The sequence below is a fragment of the Mustela nivalis genome (assembly GCF_964662115.1).
Source record: "Mustela nivalis genome assembly, chromosome: 3".
In the NCBI taxonomy this organism is placed as follows: domain Eukaryota; kingdom Metazoa; phylum Chordata; class Mammalia; order Carnivora; family Mustelidae; genus Mustela; species Mustela nivalis.
The window spans coordinates 63,667,750-63,690,033 of record NC_139022.1 but is presented as its reverse complement, the minus strand read 5'-3'; the positions used below and the strand labels follow the sequence as shown (position 1 = coordinate 63,690,033).

The 22,284-nt window shown below is 33.9% G+C and overlaps 1 protein-coding gene across 8 annotated transcripts in view; it reads right to left on the bottom strand.

Annotated features, from left to right (window-relative positions):
• The window catches only part of KIAA0825, a 405,355-nt gene that overhangs the window by 319,637 nt on the left and 63,434 nt on the right, over window positions 1-22,284 (bottom strand). For all 8 annotated transcript variants that reach the window (XM_082723954.1, XM_082723960.1, XM_082723959.1 and 5 more), the window contains 2 exons: window positions 20,026-20,194; window positions 16,355-17,024 (listed from right to left, as the gene is read on the bottom strand). In XM_082723954.1, the coding sequence (XP_082580080.1) occupies window positions 16,355-17,024; window positions 20,026-20,194 (839 nt within the window). The remainder of the gene's footprint in view (window positions 1-16,354; window positions 17,025-20,025; window positions 20,195-22,284) is intronic.

Sequence of the window (22,284 nt, the reverse complement as noted above, 5' to 3'; positions counted from 1 at the left end):
CTCACTGAATATAAAGCTTTAACCAAATATGTGCAGTAATAGCTTGTCCATAAAGAAGGGCAAAGATTTTTCTCACTTTCACATACTGATTCCACATTAAACCTTGGCCATCAATTCTTAAAGGGACTGTGATTGCTGCATCTTCCTATCTCTTTTCATGGTTCAGGCTTTCCCAATTAGGTCACATATCAATAACTGTGAACTTTATAGCTTTTGTAACCATGACTAGGAAAAACTGTAAGAAAAATGTCCATTAAAAGTATACTCTTTTTAGGGGTGGCTGGGCACTTAACACTTGGTTAAGCATCTGCCTTCAGTTCAGGTCATGATCCCAGGGTCCCAGGATAGAGCTCTGCATCAGGCTCCTTGCTCAGGTATTAGTCGGCTTCTCCCTCTCACTCTCCCTCTGCCCCATCTCTCCCCACTATTCAAGTGTACTCTCTCCCTCTCTCAAATAAATCAATCAATCTTGAAAAAAAAAATTTTTTTTTCAAATACCTGAAGGATCACTGTTTTATTATGCTACAAAAACATCAATAATGATGATCATAAGTAATTTCTGTACAGTTTGGAAAAAAGATAAAGGCACTATAAAACAATTTTACAATATAACTTTTTCTGACAATTATCATTATAAAATGTAGAAGTAATTTCTCTTTTTGGGACAGACTATTTTGCAAACCTGGGTATCCACTCCAGTAATTACTACAAGAACTAATACTGTGTGCCTTATGCTAATGGAAATGCTAACACTGAGTTTTAAACTCAATTTCTGGGTGACTGGGTGGCTCAGTGGGTTAAAGCCTCTGCCTTCAGCTCAGGTCATGATCCCAGGTCCTGGGATCGAGCCCTGCATCGGGCTCCCTGCTCAGCAGGGAGCCTACTTATCCCTCTCTCTCTGTCTGCCTCTCTGCCTACTTGTGATCTCTGTCAATTAAATAAATAAAATCTTTAAAAATATTAATTATAAACTTAATTTCTACCTTGGAGGACAAATAATAATGATGCCAGCTATTCTAAAATCAATTCAATATGATTATGTTATAGAGGTCTAGAAAATCAAAACTTCAAAATATTTAGTCTTTTATATTTCACTGGCATAATAGTTACAAAGGCAAAGAGTATTGGGGCACCTGACTAGTTCAGTCAGTTGAGCATACAGTGCTTAATTGGGGTTGTAAATTTGAGCTCCACATTGGGTGTAGAGATTACTCCAAAAAATAAAATATTTAAAATGAATCAAACAACCAAACAACCAACCAACCAACCTATCTTCTTACCTTTAAAAAAAAATACCACACACACAAAGGCCAAGATTATTATCTCTCATTAGTACTTATCTGTTAACTTGGTACTTCCTACTGTTGTTCTATTATGGAAGAGATTAAACTAGTAATAGGGTAAACTACACTTTTCTAAATAACAGACATAGGTTTTTACTAGAGGTTGAAATGAATTACAAAAACAAACACTGACTTTGCTTTTGAGATTTTGCTTCTGAGGCAATATACTGTCATTCATTTTAAATAACTTTTCATTTCCTTACATGAACAATTTTAGATCTCCATTTAGATACCCAACCATCAAAGTTTTTATGAATGCTTTGGTAACAGTAGAAGAAAATTAAAAATATATGCATAAACAAAGAAACAGAAATTCAATTTTAAGAATGATGGAGGCAAAAGAATTTCTGACTGGAAATCCATTAGGACTTTAAACATTTTACCAAAAGCTAAGGATTGATTGTTCATTTCCACAATGGGAGATTAATTGGTCTAACACTCAAAGCTACTAGCAGTTTCTCCTGTATAAATCCCTACACAGAGATCTGCCCATACTCGGAAAATGCTAATTCAGACAAAGAATTTTAAAAGTTCCAAGTGTAAAAGACAGATTTCTCCTGAGTTCAAAAAAATAGGTGGAGATGTTAAATAATGACTGCTTTGAGGCAGAAGATAATTTTATACCAAACACCTGACTTCACAGATGCAACACTGATGGTCAAGATTTTCATATATACATATATAAATACTGAAAATGAAAATGTTGTACCATAATGAACATTTTCCAAGTGATTTTTATGAAAAAAGAATAACTATTAAACTTTTCAGTTGTTAAAATGATTACATCTTAAAGGAATCATACCAATGTTTTTACACTTATTAAACTTTACTTACTGAACATTTATGAAAAATAATGTGTTGGATACTCATAACCAGAAGTTACCTGTTACATTTTCTGAGAACCTTAGAAAGAAATATGTTAATTAGACAAAATTCAACATTATAATAGTGCACTGGATAATGGACTATTTTTAAACAAAATTTAGGGATTTATGACCTATAAATGTAAAATTCCACAAATGTTTTCATATAAAACAACACAACTAAGCATTCACATTTACTATTATGTTCATAAAGCAAGACAGAGAATAACAAATAATTTTTGCAGGGTAAACATAAGTTACAAAAGTTTTAGGAAGATTGCAAAGTGAGTTAGCAACTTACTTTTTATAGAATATGAATTTCTGGTTTGCCACAACCTCATGTATATCACTTTTATATCTTTGCTCAATATAAAATAGTTTCAAAATAAATTTGTTTACTTTAGAATAACTTTGTTTTAAACTTTGCCATGATTTTTTTTTCAATTATTTTCTCCTTGTTCTAAACATGTTACTTATATTTTTAGTTAGAAATTTTCTTTTTCCAAGTACAAAAATGAGTGTTAAAATCTCAATGTTTTAATCTTTGGGTTTTTTTCTTTTAGTTTTTAAAATGTTACTGAATGGTTCGTAAGGCATATAAATCTCAAACTGGCTTATGACTGTTCATGAGAAACCAGTAAGTCATTTCATCTCTCATCCTTAGTATTTGAATGTCATAATTAGAGGATGTAGCAAGTGAAATATTCTTTCCATTCTTTGAAAAACACACAGGTGTTCCATGGAGGGAGGGAAGTGCTATTTTGTAGTTGCTAATTGTTGCTGTATGAAAGCAAAATTACTAAAACTAAATCTACCCACGTTCTCTCTTACGGAATATACTTTCCATCTTTGTTGCCCTACTCTCTTTAGAACAAAGACTCGGAGGTCTTAGAACATTTAATGATGAATAATGGGTCAGAAAAACTGATTCCATGCAGCAGAAAACATGTTTAAGGTAAATAAAGATGCGCATGCATAAGCACGTAACTACCCTTCACTCATATACCTACACATCCAGTCATTTTTCTCAGTTCTTCATCAAATAATTTTCACAGATGATACAACCTTCCGTAGGAAGAACTGGAAATAAAAACACCATCAGTTCCTCAGGGAAGAAACATCCTGGTGCTGAGCTTTTCATTTATTTTCTTACAAGGCATTGAGATACAATAAGAAGACTCTTCTAATCTTAGTTCTGTTTCAGAATTGATTTGCTAACCAGCCAAAATGACTTGATTTTCACCCAAAACACAAGAACTGAAAATATTGCACTAATTTCAGAGTAGTGATGCAGCAAAGATAACAAAAACAAAAAACAAACAAACCCAAGGAAGCCTATTGCAAACATAATGCTAACTAATGGTATTGTTATTAATTAGTCTAAAAAGGATCTCAAACCTGCTTATAACTGTTTCCATGTTTAGCTTAACTTTGACAAAAAGCTTAAATGTAAGCAGCTTAATTGCATCTCTATGAATAAAATGAGAGTCTCCTTCTAGACACATTTAAAAAAATATATTAAGTAAAAAATCAGTATAACTTTCCTTTTCATGTGTTATTATGTAAAGTCTTGGGTAACTTTTTTCTTTCCAAATCTTTCCCATAGAGAAAACCTAGTGATACAGATTTGTGCTCTACTACTTTGTTCCTTCCAAAACTCAAGTTTGTTTAATTTTACATGTAGAGAAATAAATACATGTGTTGCAAATCCAGAAAGTTCAGAACAGAAATCAGAATTGTGGCTAAAAGGGAATTACTCTTCAAATTACACATAGAAGGATTCATTATCTTATAAAGGAATCCATTTAGCAAAAGACAAAAATTAGTTAAAAGAGTTAAAAGTAGTTAAAAGAGAATGAGTTTAGTCATGATTCAGAAATGGACTTGAATACCAGTTCAAGTAGTTCCTATAGTGGGACTTTTGGCAAGCTACTCAACTTGTCCAAACTCCATTTCTTTATCTATAAAATAGGAATAATAACTAATTTTTGAGAGTATAATTTTGTTTTCTAAATTTTTATAAATTTTATAAATTGTATAAATGGCATATCAGTATATAAAGTCCTTAGCACAGTATGTGATAAACTAGAACTTATAACTTAAGCTTCTAACAGACTTTATGTATTTGTAAACATAACATAGGATAACAAGGAAGAGTGAAAATGATCAATAGGGAAATACTAATGAAAACTAATGTTGAATTCACGTTCTGAGTAGCATCCTTTGCCAAGTATCTACTTTATTCAAGTATTTCCCACAAAACAGATCCTAAGTGATATGTGCCATACAAAAATTCAAGAATTAGCATGGCTGAAAATGACTTTTAAACACACAAAACACAATCTTAAGTTGCTTGAAGAATTTGTACTGTTCTGGCTCATACATAAAGGATGAAATTTAAATGAAATAGTTCTAGTTTTTACCCTCGCCCTGATGGATCACCTTGTATACTTCTACTAGGGAAAGATCAACAGTACAGAAAGAAATTAGGTTCAATGGAGAGAGAATGCCCTCCTGGCTCAGAAAAGGGGAAGACAACCCCCAAGCCCCCTTTTCTCAGCTGATGGCATGGCTGCCCTAGCATATTCTAGAAGCCTCAAAAAGGCACTGAATATGCCATGTAACAGAATTGGCTGCAGCAAAGGCTTTAGGATGAGTGATGCCAAAACCCAAATCATCACTTTTGACATTCTTTACATGTGGGAAAAAAAAATACTGAAATTATTTACGAAAGTTTAACATGTGTAATAGTTTCATTATAGTATGGCTCATCAAATTTTTACCCACAGATTTTTAGGACAAGATCACTCTGCTATGCCTTCCAGGCTTAATTCTGAGGCTTTCATTTTGTACTTATATAAGGCTTTGTATGGAAACAGAGAGGTTTTTAGAAAAAAAGTATTGTCCATGCCTACTGTCTGCAGCTTTGCAGAAATGAGCTGGTTCTTCCTCAGGAACACCCCCCCCTACCACCACACACACACACAAGTCATTATTAAATCCCTGTCTTGTCTGCTTTAAATACATGCCAGAAAAAAGGCATAGAGATTTTTTTTTAATCGACAGTACAGAATAATAATTGCATTTCCAGTTCTTGTCTGTGATCTTAATTTTCAATTATCTGACTAAAAATGCCCCTGAAATAAATAAAGCAATAAAAGAAACTAAAAATAAAACAAATAAAAACACTTGATTGTGGAATCAAAGGGGAAACCCCCAAAATAATTACTAGGAATAGCTTCAGATGTTAGCTGGAAGAAGAGACTCTACTTCTTCTTTTTGCTTAACTACCTACTGCCCTCTTTACCATTCTGTCCAGACAAAAAAATACAAACATAGGAGGTGGGCAGTTTTTGTATTGTTATTCTCACGTTTCACTTGAGGAAGAAAAATCACATAGATAAATATCTAAAACAAGTTTTTGTATCTGCTTTTGTGGCAAACAAAATCATATCCTTAGCCAGTTAACACATCTGTACTGTCAGTGGGGAAATAAATGTGGCAGCTTCCAGCGACAAACTGTAGGTATAAAATCTGGGTGTGGAATGATTTCCATGACACACAGTCAGAGAAAATGGAGAGTTTAGACACCACCTAATATAACCCTTTAATTTTATCTATTGCAACAATTTGAAAAGGTTAAATAACTTACCTAAGGCCACAAAACAAGGGGGAGGAAGATGTAGGACCACCACCCTTGAATCCCAGTAAGTACACTTTTCACCTTCTGAGAGCCAAGTTCATTGTAAATAAGGAATGCACCAGTATTTCATTAAAAAATGGTATTCATGATAAAGCAGTGGGGAAAAAAAATTGAGCAACAATACCATTTTCTAGAATTCAACGATGCTATGAAACCTGAGACTATTGTTATTTTAGAGGAACTTGTAATAACTGAATAAACCTATTTCTCTTTTGAATTCTTTTTGCCTGTTACTGTTTTGTATTATTTGAAATTTCAGCTTCTACTAGTGTGGAGTTAGAAGGCATAATTGTCATTAGAGATTTAACAAAGCTCTTCATTTCTGCCTCAGGAGCACATGACAGGGTGAAAAGATGCGGTGTCCTTCCAGAAGGCTTGGAATCTTCTCTAACAATACTCATACAAAAGCTTCTTTTTGTACACATTTTGCATGCTGACCTCAAGATACTTCATCTTTCCTGAGTGATCTTCATCACTCAACTAATCAGAGCTAGTGGAGGAGCATGAGAGAAACTGGGGTGAATTTAACATTGGCCTACTTTCCAACGGTGATCTGAGCCTCCTTAGTCGAGAATTTCTACCTTTATTTGGTTTCAAGGTCTTCTTTACCCTGAAGGATCTTTTCTTCCCTTGAAGGATTCTGTTTTTCCCACTCTCTCTACCTTCCTTAAACAAAATAGCAAGGGACTGTGAATACGAAGTGGCCTTAGAGGCCACTTAGTTTCAACCTTGCACCCACTATAGATCTTTAGACACCTTCCAAATATTCAAAGGCATGTGTTGTATTCTCTTATGTCTTTGCTTTTCTAGCTAACAATAACCTTGAAAAAATTCAGAGTAAGAAACACAGGGACTGGGAAATTTCTCCTATTAATGAAATCTCCTAATGTATCATTGCATAATAAAATACAGAGGATTGATATGCCTGAAATTTACTACACATAAACAAATCCTCTCTTTTTTCAAACATGGAGAAAAATGGCAATAACTTTCCTTAAATATAAAGAAAATACAATTTTAAAAACTAAAAGTAATTTGATCAATTAACCACTCCAAATGTAGATATAAAAAATGTTTCAATATAAGGAGGGGACAATTTTGAAACATGGATGACACCCATACATGAGTAAATATGGATCTGACATCCCAGATAATGACCTATCAGGTCATAATAAAAATGCTAAAAGGTGGATTTCTAGCTTTATGAAAGTTGCTTGACTTTATTTATTTATTTTTTTAAAGATTTTATTTATTTATTTGACACAGAGAGAGAGAGATCACAAGTAGGCAGAGAGGCAGGCGGGGGCGGGGGGAAGCAGGCTCCCTGCTGAGCAGAGAGCCCGATGTGGGGCTCGATCCCAGGACCCTGAGATCAGGCCTTAGCTGAAGGCAGAGGCTTTAACCCACTGAGCCACCCAGGCGCCCAGTTGCTTGACTTTAAATGAAAATTTAAAGCCTTATAAATTAGGTGAAACAACACTATTATAGCATAAATTGTTATAAAATAATTGATAATTTTCTCCAAAAATTATAAGAGAAACTATGAGAACACAGATGAAAAAAATAAGAATTATTGAGGAAATCTTGGTTCTTATGTCATTTTTGAAACACTATAAAAGAATATCTAAATAAATAATATGGTTCTTTTCTAGACAGATCATCAAATCACAAAGATTCAATAATATATATATTAACATGATTTCATCATATTCTTCAAATTGCAAAACATACAAGCTATATATTTTAAAACTTTTTAAAAATTTTATTTATTTATTAGAGAGAGAGAGAGGGCAAGTGGGGAGCAGCAGACGGAGAAGCAAATTCCCTGCTGAGCAGGGAGTCCGAGGCAGAGCTTGATCCCAGGATCCCGGGATCATGACCTGAACAGAAGGCAGACACTTAAGGCTGAGGCATGCAGGGACGCAAAGCTATATACTTCTAAATGTATTATAATACTAAAGTAGCAAATGATCTCAAAGAAATTAAAATTACAAAATCAGAGGAATATCAAGGAGAAAAAAGGTTACCATACAATGTCAAGAAGTGGAATTCAAGTCAAGGGATGAACTTATATAACATAAATTGTCTGCCTGGTACTTTGTCTTTGGAAGATGGCTGGAGAGATTGTTACCATATTTTAAATGCATGTACCAGAGAACTTGAATCAATACCCAGCTGCATGGTTGCAGGCAGAATTTACTCTGCGGTGCTCAGGTGAACACCAAACCACCAGAAAGGCCAGCTGGTAAAATCAAATAAAATAGCATAAAAAGTGCCTCATCATTTTCTAAGTTAATAAGCACATGCAACTCATGAGTCAGTTATGAATCACTGTTAATTAAAAAAGAAAGGCAAAAAATTTGAGTGTAGAACACAGGAATGTTAAAATAAAGAAGAAAATAAGAAAGTGCCTGGTAAATTATTTTTATGCTAGTTGCCATAGTGCCTTATGCAGTTTTTGCCATGGAATTTAGCAACATATCAAAATAATATACCAAATAACTGCAAACAACAAAATTCTCTTTCTGTGGATTTTTAGAAAATAATTATGTGAGGCCTTGGAAAATAGTTACCTTTATAGTCTCAGTTTTCTCACATTTAAAATATGAATAAGGGTCAAAGATTAAATGAAATCATATATGTAAAACATACATAATAAAAAGCTGTAATTATTTTTGATACTCAAGTACTGTTATCTCTCTTTATATATTCATATTACAAATACAGATATAAACATACATTGATTTATATGTACACATAAATAGTTTATAGATCATTCTGGGGAAAAAACAACCAATCCTCAATCTACCTAGAAAAATCAAAGGCGGTTAAGGATTCAGTGGATCCAAATTGCCTTAGCTCATCAAGTATGTAGTAGTATATGCAGAAACAGATAGCACATCAGTTCATTAATTAGCTGATTAAAAACTGAAGAGAAGCAGCACTCTCAAACATAGCTAACAAGGCCAAACATTACACAGATACTAAAGCCAGATAAGGACACTACATGAAAATAAAATTACAGGCCAGTATTCCCAATGAATATAGATGTAAAAATTCTAAACAGACTATTAGCAAACTGAATTTAACACCATATTAAAAGGATCATACACCATGACCAAGTGGGATTTATATCTAGGATGCCAGGATGTTTTAATATACGCAACCAACATGATACACCACATTAATAAAAGATAAAAATCATATGATCACTTCCAGAGATACAGAAAAGGCATTTGACAGAATACAATATCCTTTCATGATTAAAAACTTGCAGTGAATTTGGTGTAGAGGGAACATACCTCAACACAGTAAAGACCATTTATAACAAGCCCACAGCCCACAAACTCAAAGGTAAAAGGCTGAAACATTTTCCTCTAAGATCAATAGGACAAAAAGATGCCCATTCTCACCACTCTTATCAACATAATACTAGAAGTCCTAGCCAGGACAATCAGACAAGAAAAAAAAAAATAAAAGGGATTCAAATGAGGAAAAAAAAAAAAAAAAGAGTGAAATGGTCTTTGCAAATGAGATGATCTTATATAAATAATTCTAAAGATTCCACTAAAAAACTGTTAGAATTAAAATCAATGAACTCAGTAGTTTCAGGATATAAAATCAACATACAGAAAGCAATTGCATTTCTATATACTAGCAATGAAATATCTGATAAAGAAATAAAACAATCCCACTCACAACAGCACCAAAACCAATAAAATATTGAGCAATACATTAAACCAATTGAGTTAAATATCTGTATACTGAAAAATGTAAGAGTTTGAAGAAAAAAATTGAAGAAGATACAAATAAATGGGAAAATACAGGATGTTCATGCATTGAAAGAATTTAAGCTGCTAAAACTCCGTTTTTCCCAGAGCCATCTAGATTCAATGCAACCTCTATGAGAATTTCAGTGCAGGGGCAACTGGCTGCTCAGTCAGTAGAGTGTGCAAACCTTGATCTTAGGCTTATGAATTTAAGCCCCATAATGGGTGTAGAGATTATTTTAAAAAATAAAATTAAAAATAAATTTCAATATGGTTTGTCACAGAAATAGAAAAAAATAATCCTCAAATTTGTATGGAACTACAAAGAATTCAAATAGCCAAAGCAATCTTGAGAAAGATCAAAGCTAAAGGTATCACACTTCCCAATTTCAAGCTATACTGCAAGCCTATAAATCAAAACACAGAGACCAAGGAACAAAATAGAGAACTCAGAAATGAACTCTCACGTGTCTGGTCAACTGGTATTTGACAAGAGAACCAAGAATATTCACTGGGGAAAGGATTAAATAAATGGTGCTGGGAACACTGGATAATCACATGCAGAAGAATGAAATTGTACCCTATCTTAAAACACTCTTAAAAATTAATTCAAAATAGATTAAAGACTTAAATATAAGTTCTGTAAAACTGTAAAACCTTGAGAAGGAAGCACTGACACTGGTCTTGGCAATGATTTTTTAGATATGACACCAGAAGCATAAGCAACAAAAGCAAAAATTTTCAAATATATGTATATATATATATATATATATATATAGATAGATAGATATGTAAATGATGGAATATTATTCAATCATGATAAAGAAGGAAATCCTGCAATGTTCAACAACATGGAGGGACTCTGAAGGTATTCTACTAAGTGAAATAACTCCGAGAAAAGACAAATACTTTACAATAAAACATGTGAAATCTAAATAAAAATTAATTCATAGAAATGAAGTATTATGGTGTTTACCAGAGGATGGGGAAAAGGGGAAGTGGAAAGATGTTAATCAAAGGTTACAGATTTCTAGTTAGATTAATAATTTCTAGGGATTCAAATGAATATATCTTACAATAGTATATTATACACTTGGAAGTTGTTAAGAGAGTAATCTTAAATCTTCCCACCATAGGAAAGTAATGGTAATTATGTGACATGATGGAGATATTAACTAATGCTGTGGTGGTGGTGATTTTATAAAAACATATGCATATCCAAATCAAGCAATGTGATACAATACATTAATAAAAGAAAGAAGAAGAACCATATGATATTCTCAATAGATGCTGAAAAAGCATTTGACAAAGTACAGCATCCCTTCCTGATCAGAACTCTTCAAAGTGTAGGGATAGAGGGCACATACCTCAATATTATCAATTTCAAAGCCATCTATGAAAAACCCACTGCAAATATCATTCCCAATGGAGAAAAACTGGAAGCTTTTCCGCTAAGGTCAGGAACACGGCAGGGATGTCCATTAACACCACTGCTATTCAACATAGTACCAGAAGTCCTAGCCTCAGCAATCAGACAACAAAAGGAAATTAAAGGCATCCAAATCGGCAAAGAAGAAGTCAAACTATCACTCTTCACAGATGATATGATACTATATGTGGAAAACCCAAAAGACTCCACTCCAAAACTGCTAGAAATTATACAGGAATTCAGTAAAGTGTCAGGATATAAAATCAATGCACAGAAATCAGTTGCATTTCTCTACACCAACAACAAGACAGAAGAAAGAGAAATTAAGGAGTCCATCCCATTTACAATTGCATCCAAAACTATAAGATACCTAGGAATAAACCTAACCAAAGAGGCTAAGAATCTATACTCAGAAAACTATAAAGTACTCATGAAAAAAATTGAGGAAGACAGAAAGAAATGGGAAAATGTTCCATGCTCCTGGATTGGAAGAACAAATATTGTGAAAATGTCTATTCTACCTAAAGCAATCTACCCATTTAATGCAAACCCTATCAAAATACCATCCATTTTTTTCAAAGAAATGGAAGAAATAACCCTAAAATTTATATGGGACCAGAAAACACCTCGAATAGCCAAAGGAATATTGAAAAAAAAAACCAAAGTTGGTGGCATCACAATTCCGGACTTTAAGCTCTATCACAAAGCTGTCATAAGACAGCATGGTACTGGCACAAAAACAGACAAATAGATCAATGGAGCAGAATAGAGAGCCCAGAACTAGACCCTCAACTCTATGGTCAACTAATCTTCAACAAAGCAGGAAAGAATGTCCAATGGAAAAAAAAACGCCTCAATAAATGGTGTTGGGAAAATTGGACGGCCACATGCAGAAAAATGAAATTGGACCATTTCCTTACACCACACATGAAAATAGACTCAAAATGGATGAAGGACCTCAATGTGAGAAAGGAATCCATCAAAATCCTTGAGGAGAACACAGGCAACAACCTCTTCAACCTCAGCCGCACAACATCTTCTAAGGGACATCGCCAAAGGCAAGGGAAGCAAGGATTTCATCAAGATCAAAAGCTTTTGCACAGAAAAGGAAACAGTTAACAAAACCAAAAGACTACTGACAGAATGGGAGAAGATACTGCAAATGACATATCAGATAAAGGGCTAGTGTCCAAAATCTATAAAGAATTTTGAAAACTCAACACCTAAAGAACAAATAATCCAATCAAGAAATGGGCAGAAGACATGAACAGACATTTCTACAAAGAAGACATCCAGATGGCCAACAGACACATGAAAAAGTGCTCCACATCACTCGGCATCAGGGAAATACAAATCAAAACCACAATGAGATATCACCTCACACTAGTCAGAATGGCTAAAATTAACAGTCAGGAAATGACAGATGCTGGCGAGGATGTGGAGAAAGGGGAACCCTCCTACACTTTTGGTGGGGATGCAAGCTGGTGCAACCACTCTGGAAAACAGCTTGGAGGTTCCTCAAAATGTTGAAAATAGAACTACCCTATGACCCAGCAATTGTACTACTAGGTATTTACCCTAAAGATACAAACGTAGTGATCCAAAGGGGCACATGCACCCGAATGTTTATAGCAGCAATGTCCACAATAGCCAAACTATGGAAAGAACCTAGATGTCCATCAACAGATGAATGGATCAAGAAGATGTGGTATATATACACAATGGAATACAATGCAGCCATCAAAAGAAATGAAATCTTGCCATTGCGACAACGTGGATGGAACTAGAGGGTATCATGCTTAGCGAAATAAGTCAAGCAGAGAAAGACAACTATCATATGATCTCCCTGATATGAGGAAGTGGAGATGCAACATGGGGGGTTCAGAGGGTAGGAGAAGAATGAATGAAACAAGATGGGATTGGGAGGGAGACAAAGCATAAGTGACTCAATCTCATAAAACAAACTGAGGGTTGCTGGAGGGAGGGGGTTTGGGAGAGGGGGGTAGAGTTATGGATATTGGGGAGGATATGTGCTATGGTGAGTGCTGTGAAGTGTGTAAACCTGGTGATTCACAGACCTGTACCCCTGGGGATAGAAATACATTATATGTTTATAAAAAATTTAAAAATATATAAAAATTAAAAATAAATTAAAAAATGCATATCCAATCAATACATTGTACATTTTAAATTTACATTGTTAAATGTCAGTTATATCTCAATAAAGCTGGAAGAAAAAAGGTCCTACACACACCCCAACTGCTAAAGATACATCTGTAGATTACAGGAATCATAAGCAGGACACTTTCAAATTGGTATTACATAGTCATCAGATGAGAAGAAGGTGGGATAATTTTGAGAAAAGTAAAACAATGACTACACTAAAGTAGAGTTAACAATACAGAGGATTCAGAGCAGTATTTTGTTTTGTTTTAAGATTTTCTTTATTTACTTGACAGAAAGATAGAGAGCACAAGTAGGCAGAGCAGCAGGCAGAGGCGGAAGCAGGCTCTCCACCGAGGGAGCCCAATGCAGGGCTCGATCCCAGAACCCTGGGATCATGACCTGAGCCGAAGGCAGACGCTTAACCAACAGAGCCACCCAGGCACTTCTGGAGCAGTGTTTTTTGTTTGTTTGTTTGTTTGGGTTTGGTTTTTTAAAGATTTTATTTATTTATTTGACAGGCAGAGATCACAAGTAGGCTGAGAGGCAGGCAGAGAGAGAGGAGGAAGCAGGCTCCCCCCTGAGCAGAGAGCCTGATGTGGGGCTCGATCCCAGAACCCTGGGATCATGACCTGAGCGGAAGGCAGAGGCTTTAACCCACTGAGCCACCCAGGTGCCCCAAGGAGCAGCATTTTCAATAGAATGAGCTATTTCTATCCTGTTCCTTCAGGCAGTAGAGCACAGCAATAGAGTAGAGGATCTGCAGTCAGACAAATCTCAGTTTGAATCCTGGCTTCACTCTGTAACCTTGACCAAATTACTTATTATCGCTCTGCCTAGTTTCCTCACTGTATAACAGAGATAACAAATAATGGCACCTACTTTGTTGGTTGGTTAGAAGGAGTAAGTGAGATAATGCACATCAGTGTTTGGTGCAATTAATGTTAGCTATTGTTACCTAATGAAAATCCTTTCTATGGTTTCAGGCAAAAAATACTGGAAGACTTGGCGAACATAAAAACACAGATCTATACTAAAGATAACATAATGTACAACCCATTCAAGTCAATGTAGATTTCATTATAATAGGAATATAAATTATTATACTTGTATTAATATTTACTATTAATACTATTATGCTATTTCACTCATCTCAAACTGTATTTCCTTAGTAAATAAAATTTGGTCACTGGGTCAAATATTAGTGGAAAGTATGGTGGATCCATTTAAGAGTTAGTTTAGCAGTTCTTGAAAACAGCAGTTATTCATTTAGTTTTCTTTCCCTTACTGCGTCTAGCTCAGTACCTTAAAAATGGTAGCTGCTAACTCCCTTGCCTGTGGTAGGTGCACAATAAAGCTGAACTGAATTGATTTTCTGGTAGTCTGCCTGAAAAGTGCTGTTTGAAATTTCTTTTGCAAGTGACAAAGCACTTTATTCTACGCCTTAAGATAAGGTCCACTACCATGATAATTAAATTCATTGGTCTTGGAGACATAAAGACCTACATATGAATCCTGATTCTGTACAACATGACCCAGGGCAAGTTAATGTTTCTAAGCTTCTTTCTTTGTTTATGAAATTAGGGTAGTAAGAAAAAGAATGTATATGGCACAGTGCTGGCATATGGAAAGCATTCATTTAACAAGTGATTCATACCAACGTTTAGATAAATGAGCTTGAGAAAGATCAGTGCACCTAGACTTGTAGAAAATGTTTCAAATTTTGGTGTTAAAGCCTACACACATAGTTTTCTCTCACGAATGAGAAAACACCTCAATATCAGCCCTAAAGACTCCATAGCAACTTACACATATTTTCAACCATATGGATCTTTTCTTCTGTTATAAACTATATTTAGCATATATAAAACTTTCATGTTGAAAACACTTTACAAGTAAGCAGGAATTCTTTTAGAGACTATATTAGAAAATAAGTATACTCATGAAATGCATTTAAAATTTATGTAACAATTAAAATGAAAATCTATTTGCTTTGAGAAAAATTGTAATGTTCCTAAATTAACTTTGTATTCTGCCATAACCTAAAATTGGCTGATGCATGTCTGTTCTGTGATGTGATATAGTTTCCAGAGGAAAATAAAAAATATAAAAGAAAATAACAAGCTGTTTGAAAATTCATGTATCCTAGTATTTTGGTATTCTGGCATTTTATTAAGAAAGGTATGTAAAACTATAGTGAGCTATGGAAATATTTAAAAAGTGATCATAAATTCAAAGATAGCAATTCACCAAATGATAATTTTCAAATATTTAAAAATACAGCTTATGCACCTATTTAGAAATATGCCTCAGAGATTTTACATAAACGCATGACTAATAATTTTCAAAAATATTATTTCCTACCTTGATTTTTCTCCATTAGTAGGAAATTAAAATGGTGACAGGAGAAATTTTATTATATCACAAGAGTTTCTTTCTTTTTTCCTTTATCTTTTAAATAAAATTAGAAACTTTCAAATCACTTTTGCTTTGTGTATATTCTTATAGAAATAATACTAGAGAAGTTCCTCTAAAATCATTTATAGCTAAAATGTTATATCTATGAGCAATTTTAATAATATAGCTGCCATTTCATAATAGCTCTTTATTGGAATTGGCTGACTAAAGGAATACAAATCTAGACTTCCAATTTCAGTTCATGCAAATTTCAACATATTTCTAGCAATTATTTTTCCCTAATAAGGTTTCAGCTTTGGAAGTTACAATTAATTAAAAACTATCCTCTCTGTTACATATATATGAATATTGGTGGATATATTCATATATACATACAATTTCACTGGGTAACTCATGCAATCAAAAACACCAAAACTTTTATTGGCAAACTTTTGGCTTATGTTTTTCAGCATCTTTAATAATTCAAATAACAGGGGAAAAAAAGCTCTTCTACTAGTGTACTTACAGAAAAAGAAATGTAGAAGAAATGTGCACTGCAAAAATTACGTAACATTTATTTTCTGATTTCAAGTTTGCAATTAAGTTTCATCAAAAAGAAAAATGTTAGAGAATTAAAGACATCAAAAGGCTTAAATTGAACCAAACAAATTTAAAAGCTCACTAACCCAAAGCATGCACTGCTCCTCTATGCCTGCTGGAGCTCTTGCTTGTTCTAATCACGGGGACAGCACTTTCTTCAAACTGCAGCTCACAAAAACTTTCAAGAAATTTTTCCATTTCTTCTGTAACAGTATCCAGGTAAGTTTCTTTAATGAATTTCACTGTTGAGGTTGGAGCTAAAATTTCATGTAGTGTGTTAAAATCCTCTTTTATCATCGAATATAACTTAAGCATTGTACTTTGGTATTCATGAACCATGTCATCTAAATTTGATTCTCTGCTGTAAGAAGGAAAATAGTTCTGCAGCAGTTTAACCAACAGTTTATTCTGTATGCTTTGGTACTTGACTATAACTTCTGATTCTGGATAAAGAAACAAGAGTTGCTGTATGCACTGAGTTTTCAACCAAATCTTGTGCTGTGAATGGCTTATTTCATTAAGGCTTTGTAATCTGTTCACTAAGAAGCGCCGGAGCTGTAGTCTGATATTATCCCATATAGACATTACATCCATAGAGGAATAATCTTCAACAGAATGAAGAGAAGTCCTAGAGAGGAAATGGAAAGATGCTCCACTTAGCAGTGATGGGAATGAAATGCTGCTCTGGCAGGAGAGGTCCCAAAGTAAATCCAGTATCATTTCTTCTTGATTTAGTTCACTCTTCAACAAATCTTGCTAATAAAAGTAAATTACAACATTAGAAATGGGATTAACTGTAAGAGTAAAGAAAAAACCATTTCTACAGTCCCACAATTTCACAATAATTCAGGTATATTTAGAACGAATGCTCTTCAAATCTTGTTCTGTTTTGTTTTTGCCTTTGGAATGCAATCGATTCAGGTATTTTAGAAGGTTAGTTTTATGATCTGTTAAATTTTGTAAACCCAGGTGATGATCTATATTTTCAGTTAGCTTTCCAAACACAGTCTAGTTTTCAGGCCTCATTGTTATCCATTCACAATATAACCTGAGCTGCAGCTTAAAAATTCTAAATAAAAATGTGCAACAAACATCGATTGAAATGTATTCCTCAGACAAAATAAATTCAAGATCATGCCCCTAAGTAATTCCTGGTAGAAAATCTTCATGCCTGAATGAGTACATCTATTCTTAGAGAACTCCAAATGAACATACAAAATAGAGACCTTTAAATAACAGTATGTGCCTGGAGGTTACTAATAGCAGTCATCCTGAGGAATAAAATTTAATACATTTAAAGAATTTAACTTTCATTTAAATTCCTTTTTGAGAGCCATGTTAAGAAAGATTTTACCTTGGAAACTAATCTGAGAATATTTCAGTGCTCTCCAAAAAGATAACTAAATCAACATGGGGAAAAATACTCTCAGAATCATTTCCCCAAAAGATGATATGAAATTATTCCTTTATTCTTTCTGTGCTGACAGGAAACAATGGTAGCTATAATTATGAATAGTAAAGGGACAGAAAGTTACTTTCTTTTTGGACTTTGTATTACATGCACACATTCTCCTTACATGCTGACTTTCCTAATTATGTCTCTTTCAGCTAATACTGAAATTAGTTCATATTCTCTGAGTAGCAACAAGCTGATTGTAAGAAAACTAGAAGCAAAATTCGGGTGGCATAAAATCAGGCTGGCTTTGAAATTTCTTACTGACAGAGATATCAGAGGTATTATCTGTGATTCAGAATTATAAAGAACTCCTAGGCAAATTCCAGGAATTTGCTCTCAAGTCATTCTAAGCACTGTCATGTCCATTTTAATGTTCTATCTATAATAAATAATATCCAGTATCTATATAGTATCTTATTATATAAAAAGCACTCTCCTAACAAGTCTCTGGCTTATTCATAATAAAAACTCTGTGACATAGATATTTAAAAACTCAATTTACAGATACAGACACTAATGTGCAACATGTTTAAGCTACCTTCCAAATGTCATGTACATTAAGCACAAAACCAAGAATGAATCCCTGGTTTCCTTCTTCTCATCCATGTTCTTTCTACTAGACTCCAGACAGCCACAAAGTGCACTGATCTTTCCGAAACTTTCTCTCTCTCCTTCCCTCTCTCATCCCCCTCCATTTAGCTATCTTGGCACTTCTGGAAAAGAAATGTCCTTATATAGAATTCAGAATGCCAGCATTACGGTAAATATTATGAAACAACCAAGTCATATTTGTGTCTCTATCTTCGTTTTTTAAAAATCAGTCTGAAACTGTAAATATTTGATCAAGCAAGATTTAAAGAATAATAGGTTACAAAAGTTTAAGACATGTGTTTACTATGACTACTTAAATTTAAGAATAATGTCAGTAAAAGTGCCATAATGATGATCTCTTAAGTACTTATATAATTAATAAATAAAAATGTTTCTATTAAAAAAAGAGAGCTATGAAAAATGACTGTTAAGATTGACACTTTTAGCATGTGAAAACTTGATAATAAGGTTGTTTTAATCTGAATCTGTTTTAATAATGTGGTTCTTTTCCTCAAAATAACATGATCAATTATGTAAGAAAACCTAGGTCTGGAACAACCCTATCAGTCTAATGAATTTGAGCAAAACTAAAGCGGCCTTTGCCCTGCAGTGAATAGAGAATGACTTATGTGTGACAGATTAAAAGATAATTAAAAGCTTTTGCTTTTAATTAAATGAGAAAGCATTATTACATCAATATTAATGAAATTCAATACACATGGCTCTTAATAGAAATTAAAGGAATAACTATATCCATATTTATTCTTCAGGGCTGCACCTTCAAGAGATAATGGATGAGAGGATTTTCTTGAAAGAATAAGGCTTCAGGGCGCACAGTCTTCCTTTCTCTTCCTTTTATTACTTTGCAAACATTAAAGAGACATCTACAATAATAACGATAGCCAAGAATGTTCCATCTGATTCTGTCATCCTCAGCCATCTACAACCTCAAGATATTTTCCACATCTGCCTTTGTCAATGTTTGATGTTTAGACAAAAACTTTTTCCCCTCAAATTAAATTAAAACCATAGCTACAGGCCTACTGCTTTCTAACAATTGTGCTGCTTCTCTGGGAAACTGTTGTTGTAAGCTAGCTACCCCTTGTAGATGCAGGTGTAATGAAGAAGCGTTTCCACTGAAGGCTACTAACACATCCCTCAGTAGAGAGTGGGAAGTATCAAAGAATGACCCATGTAGTATCTCTCCATCAATTAAGAGTGGTCTTGTAGAAATTATTGACTTGATTGGAAAAAAAACAAAACAAAACTGGGTATGCCGGCAGCTTGGGGAAGCAGGGAATGATAGACAAGAAGACTTAAAACATATAATCAGTGGTGATCTTTTTATACTTAACAATAAGCACAGAGAAAAGGAGTAGTTGTGAAGGACAGAAAACACAATAAATACAAACTTTTCTGGTAGACAATGTGTATGGTACATATCAATCAACACACTCTGGAATTAGAATATTTAATCTCCATTTCTATAAAACTACATTTTATTGATACAGCTCATTATAAAAAGTAAAGACAATAGCCCACTAGATTCTACTGGGGATATATAAACAAAACAAAAGCCCAGCCCCTAGATATGACAGGGCAACATGGACTAAAATAAATATTTACATATTTACATATAAAAACTGAAGAACAATATTCCTGTTTACCCACCCCACTTTGCTATAAAACAAGATTATGAATTTTTTTTACCAGTGTTTTGAGGAATTTTATCAAATCTCCATGGGGAATGGACGGTGACTTGGATGGATTATAATTATAGTTATCTAGCCATTCAAGGCAGTCAGTTGTTGTTCGCAGTTGCACATCTGGACACTGTTTGTTAACTTCATACTGTATTTCCTTAATGCAATGTTCTATGCTATAAAAGAGAAAAGAAAAAATTATTTTGGTAGGAAATAGGTAATGGTTCTAACATTACAGGCCCTGTTTATATGTATTACCTGGTTGCACACAATTTAGAAAATTATAAAAATTTTTTATGACATAAAAACAATAACAAAAAGACTACATATTTTCATTCATAATTGAAAATGGAATGCTCAGATTTCCTGGCAGTTTCCTTTCAAATACAATGGAGGAAATATAAAATATCTAGCTACTCTGAGATGAATTAGAAATCATTCTGCGTTAAAACAAAATCAAGCATGGATGCAATAAAATGATGGTCCTCTCAACTGGCAATAGCTGGAAAGCAGAGATAAAATACTCTTTTTTTTTTTAAAAGACTTTATTTATTTATTTGATGGACAGAAATCACAAGTAGGCAGAGAGGCGGGAGGAGGGGGGCAGCACGCTCCCTGCTGAGCGAGAGCCCTAGGCGGGGCTCGATCCTAGGACCCTGAGATCATGACCTGAGCTGAAGGCAGAGGCCTAACCCACTGAGCCACCCAGGTACCTCAGAGATAAAATACTCTAAAAATAATCTTGATGACTGATGATCATAAACATACATTGTCTACCAATAGGTGAATAACTATATAAATTATGGAAAACTTTGATCAATGGAACATTAAAATGTCACAAAGCAGTTACAAAAGCCTTATATTTTCAAAAATTGTAAAAAACAGGTACACATTGAATGTACACTGTTAACGACAGCCAAGTATCTTATCTTGCTATAGAACTCCACTCCAAAAAGCAAAAACAAAGCATACTTAACATTGCACATTAAAAAAAAAAAAAAAGACTGGAAGGAAATGAAACAAAAGGTTAATAGCAATTATCCTTGGGTAATGAAATATTTTTTAAATTTTACTCTTCTGTAATTTTCCAAATTTTTAGAAGGTATATAATACTCTTACCAAAAAATAAAATAAATAAATAAGAACAGAAAAAACTTGCCCAGTTGAATCTTCCAATACATATCTGTTTTAAAAATTATATACAAAGTAACCTTAATTCTGATACAAAATGGATATATTATGTTATTTTCATTTGCATATGAAAATCTGTGGATTCATGGTCATGAATCTTTGTGGGGTAAACTGGTGACCTTAAGCAGCCTGTCATCTGTGGAGCTACATGGATATGACATATTACTACCACCTGATGGCAGCATATCTAAACTGCAAGAAAGCTTATAAACAGGAAAATTCTTTTGAAGCTGAATGTCCTCATCCAAAATTGACAGCTATGCATTTGCTCCTTAATGGTATTAAGAAATATCTGTTGCTAAAAAGCCTACTACAGTTTTGAAAACATCATTGCTATTAAATTATATATTCCATGTGACAGAATTATTTAAACTTTGAAAACTAAGTTCTGATTATTAAAACTGATGTCATATGAATGACTCTTCAAAATTCATCAGGTGTGAGTTGCCTATAAAACATACACTGTAAACTTTAAGGAAGGCTTTTCAGGAGACTTCTGAGCATGAGTGAATTCAAACTGAATTACCTTGAAACAAATACATTCTGAGAATCAAAGAGCCTTTTCATGAAAACAAAGAACTTAAAAGAAAAATAATACCTACTTAGGCTACAGTCCACGCAATTTCCTGATGGGACAGTCTTATTCAAGAATACCAGTTCTAAGTCTGACTTGAGATTGGCATATATTTTTTTAACGTATGTAAGCATATCTATGCACTGAGAAACATGATACACCTTGACTCGAGGGACCCTTTATCAAAGGTTTTTATTACAGCATCCTCATGTGGCTCATTCAGGGAAACCTAATAGATTACAGCAATGTGAATTGGAAAGGCTCAGTGCTGTGTCTACCTAAATCTCTTTCAATCAGGACTCAGCTTTTAGGCTAATCTTTAACATCTGAATCTGGGTAGAGGCCAGTAACTACAACTTATAAATAGGGTAAAGCCTTCAGAGGGTTAGATATTTTTAGTAATTTGTTCAAACACTGATAAAGGGACTGAGCAGTTGCATTTCAGACAACCTCTCTCGCCAACACAAACTAAGACAGTTGAGCTGGCTTTTAAAATCTCAG